The sequence below is a fragment of the Suncus etruscus genome, chromosome 3, assembly GCF_024139225.1.
Source record: "Suncus etruscus isolate mSunEtr1 chromosome 3, mSunEtr1.pri.cur, whole genome shotgun sequence".
NCBI classification, from domain to species: Eukaryota; Metazoa; Chordata; class Mammalia; order Eulipotyphla; family Soricidae; genus Suncus; species Suncus etruscus.
In genome coordinates this window covers 35,167,613-35,179,474 of record NC_064850.1, presented here as the reverse complement: position 1 = coordinate 35,179,474, position 11,862 = coordinate 35,167,613, and the positions used below count along the sequence as shown (strand labels likewise).

Sequence of the window (11,862 nt, the reverse complement as noted above, 5' to 3'; positions counted from 1 at the left end):
CATACTGAGGGTTTCAACTGCTTCCTCTCTAAAGCCAAATGTGGTTCAGATTTGTGAAAAGAAGCACTGTCAAGTCTCTGGCAGCAAGGAATAGGCAAAAGATGCCATGTTCAGAAGAACTGTTCATGATCTTCACTCAATGTTCTATTCATGTTCAAAAGAAATAATTAAAGCTGTTAATAATGATGTTTGAGGACTTTTTTTGTGAAATTCCTTATGCGACCTTACCTCACCTCAACTTTGCCTCCTGCGGCCCCCAGGTAAATTGAGTTTGAGACCCCTGATTTAAATCATGACTTAATACTACCGAACAATCTGAATCTTCAGTGTTTCAGAGATAAACATGAGGTAAGGTACTACTGATGGGCAAATAGGCACAGCAACATCTGGGTAACTAACTGGTGTTTTGAAGGAGGCATTTATACCTTGTTTCTGACTAGCTAATTTAAGGGAACTCTTGGACCACATTTGGAAACTTGGAAGGTTGGAAAATTATCCTAAAGGCACCGGAAGTACTTAAAGGTGAACCATCGATGCTGTCCATAGGAGGAGAACAGGTCCATGACCTGCCTCACCTTTGGAGGTATCTTTGTTGGAAAGTCAGTGTTTATAGAATTAGAGATATGGTGAGTCCAAGCTCTGGAATTCATCAGTTGGTCAGAGCAGGGAAGAAAGGGCATAGACTAAGTGGGTTGGTCCCCAAGTGGGATAAGACTTCCCAGGAAATGGCAGGAGTCCACTATCAGGAGGGCTCATAGAGGACACAGGAGGAGGCTGCACTTCTGGATGAAGCAGAAAAACTCAACATATGACTTCTTTTGTAAATGGGGCTCACGAGACTCTGGCTATAGATGAACATTGACTGTAAATAGACACCTGAAAAGAACAATTGAGTCTTCCCACCCCACCACCAACCCTGATAAAAGGTACAGTCATAGTCCAAGGTCCAAAGAACACATAAGAGGAGAATTGATCCACACAATTGATTTATGGAGGGCTTGAGTGGGATGGGTCTTGGGGTCCTTGGGAAAGGGAGGGGCTTTACTGGTGCTGGGTGATTGAGGTTTTTGGGTCATACCTGGTGATGCTCCAAGTTTACTCCTGGCTCTGCACTCAGGAATTACTCCTGGTGATGCTCTGGGGAACTATATATTATTTGGGAATCAAACCACTTGTAAGGCAATAGCCCTGCTGCTGTAGTATCACTTCATCTCCTAAAATTGTTTTAAAATCATAAAACAATGCCACTCTTGGGGCCAGAGAGATGGCACAGTGGTAAGGCATTTGCCTTGTATGCAGCTGACTCAGGACAGACAGTGGTTTGAATCCTGGCATTCCAATGGCCCCCTGAGCCAGCCAGGAATGATTTCTAAGTGCAGAGCCAGAGTAACCCCTGAGTGCTGCCAGTTATGACCCAAAAACCAATATATATATAAATTATATAATGCCACTCTTTTACAATAAAACAAGTTGGGACGTAGCTGAATTGTAACCTGTGTGCAACCATAGATCCCAGGCATTGCAAATATAATATTAATATTAATAATAATATAATATAATAATAATGTAACTCAGTGGTGGAGCTTTGGCTTTACATGTGTGAGTCACAAGTTTTATTCCTGGAACCTCCTCCTGTCTCCTAGGTGCTGCCACAGTGTATGATTCACAGTCATAGTGACCGTGATGAAGACCAGCACAATAAAGGGATCAAAGGGAAGAGAGGAAAGAGTTCCCCCCGACCCCATTAAACAAATCCAAAAGGAATTATATCTAGAGAGATAGACCAGAACATTCTAAAATTCAGAGCACCCAGAGTCTGAAAGCTTCCTTTCAACAAGTCTTGCATAAGATCACAGAACTCCTTAGTTTTTTAGGCTTCATTGTCAAATGGACCATGTAGAATCTCTAGGGGTTGCAGGAAAGGACCCCACAGTGACTCAAACAAAATGAAACCCAAAAAGAAAGAAAAGAAGGAAAGTAAGACAATCAGGAATTAAAAAAAAAAAAACAGAACATCAATTTTGGAGGAAGCAGTTATTTTGAGGAAGAGAGTTCAAATGAAAGTGAACTAAAGTAAAAGAATCAATAAATAGATTCAGAGAATACTATGATAAAGGGCAAATAAGATTAGCTCTTAGAAATTAAAAAAGACAACTGATAAAGTTGTAAAAGAGTTAGTGGAAGGCCTGAGAGATAGCATGGAGATAGGGCATTTGCCTTGCATGCAGAAGGACGGTGGTTTAAATCCCAGCATCCCATATGGTCCCCCGAGCCTGCCAGGAGCAATTTCTGAGCACGGAGCCAGGAGTAACCCCTGAATGCTGCCGGGTGTGACCCAACCCCCCCCCAAAAAAAAAGAGTTAGTGGAAAGATATATAGTTTTCTTTCTGAAAGGAGATTCCTAAATACAAAGAGTGTTATAAATATATATGTATGTATGTATATATATATATTTACACACATATATTTAAGATAAGTAAAAAGAAAAAAGACAGAAAATAAGCATAGGAGATCCAAAATGGTATTAACAGTAGTTCACAAAGACAGTATAGGCCATCAAAGGAGAAATGTTGGAAATTTTTAAGCGCTGGAGCCCACACTACCTCATACAAGGCAAGCAGCTATCCAACTGTGCAATGTAGTCTTTCTAACTTGCTCACAGCTATTTGTAGCTGTTTTTCAGAGCCTTTCAGGATACCTCTTCTATATTATTCACTTGTTTGTTTTGGAGCCACACCCTGAGTGCTCAGAGATTCCTTCTGACTGAGTACTCAGGGATCACTCTTGACCAGGTTCTGAGGTTATAAGGGTTGTGTGCAAGGCAAGCACCCTTCCTGCTGCACTATTGTTCTAGCTCTTGCCCCTTCTATCTTTGTTTGTTTGTTTTGATTTTGGGCCACACCCGGCAGCGCCAGGAGTTACTCCTGGCTATCTGCTCAGAAATAGCTCCTGGCAGGTATGGGGGACCATATGGGACGCTGGGATTCGAACCAACCACCTTAGGTCCTGGGTCAGCTACTTGCAAGGCAAACGCAGCCGCTGTGCTATCTCTCCGGCCCCAGCCCTTTCTATCTTAAGAGGCAGTTCTGCAGTATCTCTCATACTGAAGATGTTCCATGCTTGGAATCTCTGTAAACTTCTTCTGTTATCAGCGAAAGAAAGTCCCCAGCTTTTAAAGGCTCATCATTTAAAGGTAGAGGAGATAGCTCAAAGTAAAGAGTGCTTGGATTTCAATCCCTGGCACTGCATGGTGTCCTGAACACCACTGGGAGTGTCCTCAGAACAGATCCAGGAAAACCCTTCTAAACACATAGCAATGTGTGAGTCCCTCCAAAAATAAAAAATAGAAGGCTATCATGATTAGGCTCATCAAGTTTGTCTTCCCATCTTCAAGTCAACAAATTAATAACTTTTATTGCATCTGCAAAAAATCCTCTTCCCATGTGATATCAATATAATCAGAGTGATTCAGGCCTGGGAACAAAGGTCATTGTGGCCATTTTATCCTACAACTATTTTTCTGAGAAAGTGACTTATTTACATGGAGGATGTATTCGATGATAAAAATAATTGTAAATACAAAGAAAAAATTAAGAAAAATATCCAATATACCCCAGGAATCAGATCATACAATGGGAAAAGAACTTGCCTTAACAGGCAGCCTACAAGTATCCAATCCCTAGCACCTCATATCAACCCCTGTCCCACCTCTAGTACAAGAAGTGATCACTGACTGAGCACAGAGCCAGTAGTAAGCACAGAGCCCATCTGGGTGTGGTCCCCCACAGTGTCACTTCCAAGTGTCACTTCCCAGAAACATACACCGATATTTGGAATTTATTGCCTTAACAGGTCCTTACATGTAACAGGGAAGAAAGACCAACAGACAAGTATGGGATCTGCAGGTATCCATAAGTAAAATGATTAAACTTTATTTTATAGACAATGAAATGGAAGTGAAATAAATTGCTCCCAGTTAAATGCTCTCCATCACACTAGAAATGAATTTTATTGTATTTAAAGATAAGACGAACACATAGAGGTCAGAGCAATAGTACAGTGGTCAACCCGGGTTTGCTCCCCAGCATCCTTTATCCTCTATGGTCCCCAAGCACCAACAAAAGTAATTCCTGAGTGTAGAGCCAGGAGTTGCTGGCTCCAAAACCAAACCAAAACCAAACCTAAACAAATAGAAAAATGCATATGAAATCATCAAGAAGATGGAATCATCCTGGCTTAACAAACACCGTGGTGCAGGCATTTCTTTTTTTCTTTTTTTCAGAGTGATCATTTCCCTGCCATATTTTTAGTGATTATTTTCTTTTTCATATCCAAAAGAAGAGTCAATTTGTACACCCACAGGTGCTTCCATTATTTCCCCCCTTTTCTTCCCAATTTTGGGAGGTATGTTATTATTTGTATAGCTTAAGAGTTTACAGTGTTTTTATTTTCCTCTTCAACCAAAACCAGTAAGACGGTTCTGTCTTAATTCTATTTAATACTCTTTAAGATTCATCTTCAGACATTTCTAAAACCCTCAATTTTCCTCCTCATTTATTTTTCTTGATTGGATCTCAGTGTTAAAAACCTTTTTAATATACATGAAAGTCCTGAGTTCTCTCACACCCAAGAAAGCTTAATGGCATTCTACACTTAACAGAACATTGGGCAGAATATAAAATCCACAACTCACACCTCCAGGCCCTTATATTTTGTAGCCCTCGAATAGTAATTGTGATTCTTGTTTTTTTTTTTTTTTTTTTTTTTTTTTTAGGGACTAATTTTATTTTTGGCCTCTGGACCACTTTTACCTTGATTCAACTCTTCATTTTAGTTGAGCTTCTTGTTGTATTTGTTCTGGCCTCTTCTTCAGTGATGCTGATTTTTCATATCTTGAAACTCATGGTTTATCTTCAGTAACTACCAAATCCTTAGCACTTGAAAAATTGCCCTGTTTGTTTCCACCCTGTTCCTTCCATTTTTATTCCACTGAATTTTTTTTTGTTCACTCCATTTTGGACTGATTTTAAAGCATTTTCCCTCTTTTCTTCCATGAGCCCTGCCAATTAGTTTTATTCTCTTTTGTTAGTCTATAATTCTTTTATTTGTACCGTGATACTCCTCTTTGAAATTCCGTTTAATTTTTAGAATTTATTTTTCTTGGTTTGGGGACCACACCCAGTGATGCTTGGGACTACTTTTACTTCAGTGCTTGGGGGTTGCTCTTGAAGATGCTCAAAGAACTATATGGTGCCAAGAATTGAACACAGACTTCCTGCCTACAAAACACACATTCAGCCCATTGATCTATCTCTTCAACCTGAGATGGTCTTTTAAGGGAAATAATTTGGGAATTTCTTCATTGATATGAAGAATCACGTGGAAGGGGGCCTTAGATATAGCACAGTTGAATTATTGTCTCTCTATGGGGAATGTCTCAGACATTGTCAAATGTTGCCACTTGAGAGGTGTTGGAGCATCATTCTTTGTGTTAGAGATGCTGAAGTGGGAGGTTACAGGTGTAGAACTTGGGCTTGGAAGCCAGATCACATGATAAGAGCAAGTAACCATCATCCTGTCTTTTCCTTGATAACACCCTTGCCTAATACAGTAGTCATTTTATCCTTGGTACCAAGAGCAACAGCTCAGGAAATGTGTACTGTGCTTTGGGCTGGAGGTTCAGGCTGGGGGCTCTCAGCATCTCTTCGATTTTGGAACAGGCTTTGCAGTTTATTTGGTAAAATACATACTTCATGGTTTGTGGTCTGAGGTTTGAAAATTTCCTTGTTTCGTTAAAAATAGGACTTTTCCTGTGTTTTTGCTGTTCTATTTTTTTTTCCTTTCTCAAGATGTTGAATGGAGGAGGGAAAGGGAGTAAAATGTTTTTTCTGCCTTTGACTATATAAATATATGCATATTTATCTTCTTAATATATTTAATGGGATGACTCCCAGTCCTCTCCCTGCTGAGCATTCAGAGTTCAGACCCAAATAAACCACATCTAGAAGGGAATCTCTTTACTCCACTGTGTACTGTTCTAGGAGTATCTTCTGGAATTGCAGAGGCTGGATGAGAACTGAGGGTTGTACCATAGTGCTGGATTAGTTCTCTGCCTGCCTCCCAACCTCATCTCCGGCTTTTTCTTTCTTTCTTTCTTTCTTTCTTTCTTTCTTTCTTTCTTTCTTTCTTTCTTTCTTTCTTTCTTTCTTTCTTTCTTTCTTTCTTTCTTTCTTTCTTTCTTTCTTTCTTTCTTTCTTTCTTTCTTTCTTTCTTTCTTTCTTTCTTCCTTCCTTCCTTCCTTCCTTCCTTCCTTCCTTCCTTCCTTCCTTCCTTCCTTCCTTCCTTCCTTCCTTCCTTCCTTCCTTCCTTCCTTCCTTCCTTCCTTTCCTTCCTTCCTTCCTTCCTTCCTTCCTTCCTTCCTTCCTTCCTTCCTTCCTTCTTCCTTCCTTCCTTCCTTCCTTCCCTTCCTTCCTTCCTTCCTTCCTTCTTTCTTTCTTTCTTTCTTTCCTTTCTTTCTTTCTTTCTTTCTCTCTCTCTTTCTCTCTCTCTCTCTCTCTTTCTTTCTTTCTTTCTTTCCTTTCTTTCTTTCTTTCTTTCTTTCTTTCTTTCTTTCTTTCTTTCTTTCCTTCCTTCCTTCCTTCCTTCCTTCCTTCCTTCCTTCCTTCCTTCCTTCCTTGCTTCCTTTCCTTTTCTTTTCTTTCTTTCTTTTTTTTTTTTGGTTTTTGGGCCACACCTGGCGGTGCTCAGGGGTTACTCCTGGCTGTCTGCTCAGAAATAGCTTCTGGCAGGCATGGGGACCATATGGGACACTGGGATTCAAACCAACCACCTTAGGTCCTGGATTGGCTGCTTGCAAGGCAAATGCCACTGTGCTATCTCTCCGGGACCTGGCTTGCTTTCTTATGACGTTTTTAAAATCCCTTATATACAAGAGGCCCTTTGTCTGCCTCTAGAGTTGGTATAAGCTTATTGGAATTCTTTCCCTTACTGAATTTGTCTAAGACTAGCCTGAAAGGCTGGACCATACCTTGGTAGCAATCACCCTTTTAGTTCAGTAACTTACACATAAATTCATCATCAAATTGTTCACTTCTCATCTGGTCACATAGTTTCATATGAAGGCTTTCCTGTCCTTCTAAATTGTGTCTTCACTATATCCAACAGGTGGCTTTTGTAGTTTGTATGGAAAGAGGAGACTAAGTGATTGTTTCTGGAGTTTCCTGGCCAGACTTGGAAATGACAGTGGCATCTGCCCACCTTCCATTGGCCTGATAAAAACCACATGTTTCTATCCTAACTACAAATGGAGGGGGGTGTGATGCTGTGGCCCTAGGTGTCTAGGAAGAGGACATGAGGCCAGACCGCCACATCCTGGTTAAAATCTACAATCTTTAAAGACACAGCCAAAATATAACACCTTTACAAGGACTTTCAAGCTTTTCCAATCTTCTCTCACAATATATACTGCTCCAGCATTTTATAATCCCCCTTTATAGCTTAATCATAATGGAAAGTGTACATTTCTTTATGTCATTATTTATACGCATTTATATTTCTAGACTCTCGGAGATCAACAATGGCATCTGTTTTGTTCCCATGATATTTATAGCAGCTATTATAGACCTGGGTACATTACTGATACAAAAGTTGAGTACAAATAATAGCACACCATCGAGAAGAAAGACCCCCAAGTAGGCAGCCATCTTTTCGTGAGATAAATGTTCTAGGCAGGTTGGCCTAGGGAATTAATGATATGAATTAATGATAACTCGAAGAGGTGTCCAAGTCTTCTCTGCTTGCTATTCTATAGGAATTTACTCCACAAATCTATAAAACAGAAATTACTTCCCACTGGGCTCTGTGTCATTTTAGGGCCCTACAAGAAAAGGATGGTTTTCAAATGTTTAATGTTTATAAAAGAATTATGTCTAATTAAATTCCATTTTCATAAAGTTTTATTAAAACTATTATATCTGTTAGTTTGCTTATTTGTTTTAAATTTTAGGTTACAACCAGTGGTGCTCAGGGCTTAGTCCTGGATCTTTGCTTAGGGAGCTTCCTTGGTTGAGTTTGGGGGGCCATATGTGGTGCTAGAGATCAAACACCATTCAAATGCATGCAAGGCAGACACCTTACTGCTAACCCAGGCCTGTAGTTTGATTATTGCTTATAATTGTTTTTGTACTATAATAGCAGAGCCAACACATTGTGAAATAGACCACGTGGTCACAAGGCCTAAAATATTTACTATTTAACCTTTAACAAAAGTTTTATGACCTCTGATCTAATCCCAGCTTAGTGTAAAGGTCACTACTATATTAAGTACAAGTGCAATTATTTAATCCCTCTTTTTTCCATTATACATCTATTGTCAGAAATTGGGCCTGGTAATTTGTATCTAGCAATATTTTTTTGTGCTGCTTTCTTGTACACTTTTTTTCCCCAGTTCATCCTTGTGATTAGAGCCAGAGCAAATTTTTCTTTCTTTGCTTTCTTGCTTGTTTGCTTGCCACATTTGGCTATGTTCAGGGGTTACTGGGGGATCTGCACTCAGTAATCACAGCTGGCAGGTGCTTGGGGGGCCTTATGTGGTTGGCTCTGTGTAAGACAAGACCCCTACCCTGAACTATTTTTCTGGCTGGACAACAAAAGCGAAATGCCTAAAAGAGTAGTTTGATATTGTACTTTGATATTGTAACTACTCTTGGAGACTGCCCTTACTGCATTACATAAAATCTGTTCAATTTAGGCCCTGAAGTCAATATTCTCCATCATCCTACCTTACCACACTATCTTTTCCTCTGTGTCTCTTGCCTCAAAGTTCAATCCAGCCGTATCAGTTCATGAAGTTTATCTCACGTCTATGTTCTGAATAAAAAGTCTGCTACTGGCCTTTATGTCTATCTTACCCCATCCTTTTTTTTTTTTTTTTTTTTTTTTTTTGTGGGTCACACCCGGCAGTGCTCAGGGGTTACTCCTGGCTCCATGCTCAGAAATTGCTCCTGGCAGGCACGGGGGACCATATGGGACGCTGGGATTCGAACCGATGACCTCCTGCATGAAAGGCAAACGCCTTACCTCCATGCTATCTCTCCAGCCCCTTACCCCATCCTTTAAGTTGGTTATCATAAATGCTTCTTTTCCCTACCAGCTTTCCCAGCTTCTCTAAGGAGCCGTGCAACTCTCAAATGCCCTTTGTCACAATAAAAATTAATAAAAAAAATACGCTTTGCATGATTTTTTGGGTCAAACTCTGCTTCACGTTCCTTTCAAAGTGTGCTGTTTAGAGTAAGGATTGTATTCTGCTCTCCATCACTGTATGCACTGGGTGCTTCCGGTGTGTATTTGTCAAAAAGGAAATATGTTCTAATCTATTCTTTGCGGATTTTCCCAGTGAGAGCTAGGATTGTAAGGTTTTCTAATGTCTAGTAGCAGCTACCTAATTTGGGCAACACACTTCATCTAACCTGTTTTTTTTTTTTTTTTTTTTGGTTTTTGGGCCACACCCTGTGACGCTCAGGGGTTACTCCTGGCTATGCGCTCAGAAGTTGCTCCTGGCTTCTTGGGGGACCATATGGGACACCGGGGGATCGAACCGCGGTCCGTCCTAGGCTAGCGAAGGCAAGGCAGGCACCTTACCTCCAGCGCCACCGCCCGGCCCCATTTTTTTTTTTTTTTTTTTTGTTAACCTGTTTTGTTAAGTTACTAAAGCTAATGCCACCATCTTAGTCTCCCAGCAGGATCACGTTTGTGGATATCAGCCTAGGAGCCCAAGTCTGCAAACACGTGCGAGAGGAGCGCGTCCCTCCAAGACCCGCCTTTCTTCACCATGATTGGCTGACCAATTAGGTTTTCCCCGCCTCCTTCAGTCACAGCCAATCACAGACCCCGAACGCCTCCTGACTACTAGACACTGTTTACTAACACAGAAGCTAGGGGAATAAGGGGGAGAGGGGAGTGACAGTTCTGGAGGAGGTCAGGGAAGGGAAAATCTAAACTGCGCGTGCGCGTTTAGAAAATAGGCGGGGTCTAGCCTTGGGTCTCCACCAATCGGAGCCATCGTGCTCCTCCCTCTCCTGCCTCCCCGCCAAGCAACAAACAATTCGAGGAGCAGGGCGGGGCGGCTCCGGAAGCGTCAGGGAAGATGGACCAATTAGGAGAGAGAGTGGGCGTGTCTCTATTTAGGCGTCCAATCAGCGGTGGCAGTTGGAGTGGGGACGCTCTAACTTGCTGGAGGTGGGCGGGGCGGCGCGGAGGAGGGGGCGGTTTGGTTGCGCGGTACTAGCGGTGCCAGCCCGAGGGGGAGGAGGAGGAGGAGGAGGAGGAGCAGCAGCAGCCGCGCGGCCAGAGCGGGAAAAAGAGCCTCTTCTGGGCGCTGCGAGGGGCCGGGAGCCTGTGGATCTCCCCTCGGAAGGACACCCCGCGGGCTCGGGGCAAGGAAGAAGATGGAAGAGGAGGAGGGCGGCAGCGGTGGCGGCGCCGCGGCGGGAGAGCTGCTCCGGACTGTCAAGCACGAGCTGCGCACGGGTGAGCGAGCCATCGGGGGTGCAACTAGGGGCGCGGGCCCCGGGCAATGTGGGGTTTGGGGTGGGGTGGGGTGGGCGGGTCTCGCGGGCACGGGTCCGAGGAGATCGGGGTGCATTTCCCCGATCGATCCCATCCCCGCCGCCGGCTCAAAGTTTTCCCGAGCCCGGAATGGTGGGGCAGCCCGGCGCCCCTCGGGTTTGGGGGTGCCCCCCGAATGTTGTAGCAGCCTGTGGGCAACCCGCGCTCTGCCGTGCGGATGCTTTCGCGCCCCCCTTCCCGCACAGGTTGACACAGCTGTCACTGATTGCATCCTGTCGCGGGGGGCAAAGGAGTGCCCGGGCTGCTGCTGCTTCACTGGGGTGGCCCCTTTGGGGTTTTCTGGCACCATCCCCTAAAGGTGTCCTACGGGAGTGCTGCAGGAGGGAAAAAATGTAAGATAATAAAAAATTAAAATAATAAAAATTAAGATAATACAAATTAAAATAATGAAAAATTAAAATAATAAAAAAAAATAACAATTTAAATAATAAAAATAAATAATAACAATGAAAAGAATAAAAAATAAATAATAACAATTAAAAGAATAAAAAATAAAAAGAATAAAAAAGGGTGGCTGGTCCCCAGGCTTTTCTTAAAACCCGGTGAAATAAAGCGAGATCCAAAGCTCCGGGGAGGGGGAGCTTAGCTTTTTTTTTTTGCAATCGGTCTGAAATACTATCCTTGGCCTTGGATTTGTTCTTGCAAAAGGTCCCCCGGAGAAGGCTGTCTGTCAGTTTTTCAGCCGCTAGGTATAGAGGCTGTAAACGAGGCTGCTTTGGGCTCTGGGCGTTCCAGTTTTCAACGTTTTGAGATCCCTGGAGTTGTCCCAAGCTTTCTACTTACTTGTTAAGTGACTTGGCTCCTGGTGTGTGTTTTTTGGGGGGGGGGGCAGGTTGTTCATTTTGGAACGTGTTGATCTGGGCTAACCAAGACGGTCTGGATCTGGGGTTCGTGTTGCTCAGAAGAGATCCTTATTTCTGAGTCTAAGAATTGCCTTTTCGGAGTTGCCCATTATTTCTGTTTACACCTTTGTGAGCCCTTATTATCAGATATAGTGGATCCAGCTGTGGAGAACTGGCTCCCCCTTTTTTGTTTTAAATATTTTGCAGTGTCGACCAGTTTAGAAGGTAGGTTTCAGGTGTTAAGTTAGTGCACCCTTATGACTGAACCCAACTACAAACATGTTTGTAATCATGGTGCTTCAAGAAAGATATTCTTAGAAAAAAAAAGTTAGTGCACCCTTGCTGCTTATTAGAAGCATTTGCATTTTTTGCTGTTTCTAAGATTCCTCACCAG

General features: G+C 42.5%; 1 protein-coding gene across 1 annotated transcript in view; it reads left to right on the top strand.

Moving 5' to 3' along the window:
• The first annotated feature begins 10,312 nt into the window (after positions 1–10,312).
• The window catches only part of RPS6KA5 (ribosomal protein S6 kinase A5), a 190,419-nt gene continuing 188,869 nt past the window's right edge, over positions 10,313–11,862 (top strand). Inside the window, exon 1 of the mRNA XM_049769792.1 lies at positions 10,313–10,527. Within this exon, the coding sequence (XP_049625749.1) occupies positions 10,446–10,527 (82 nt within the window). The 5' untranslated portion in view covers positions 10,313–10,445. The remainder of the gene's footprint in view (positions 10,528–11,862) is intronic.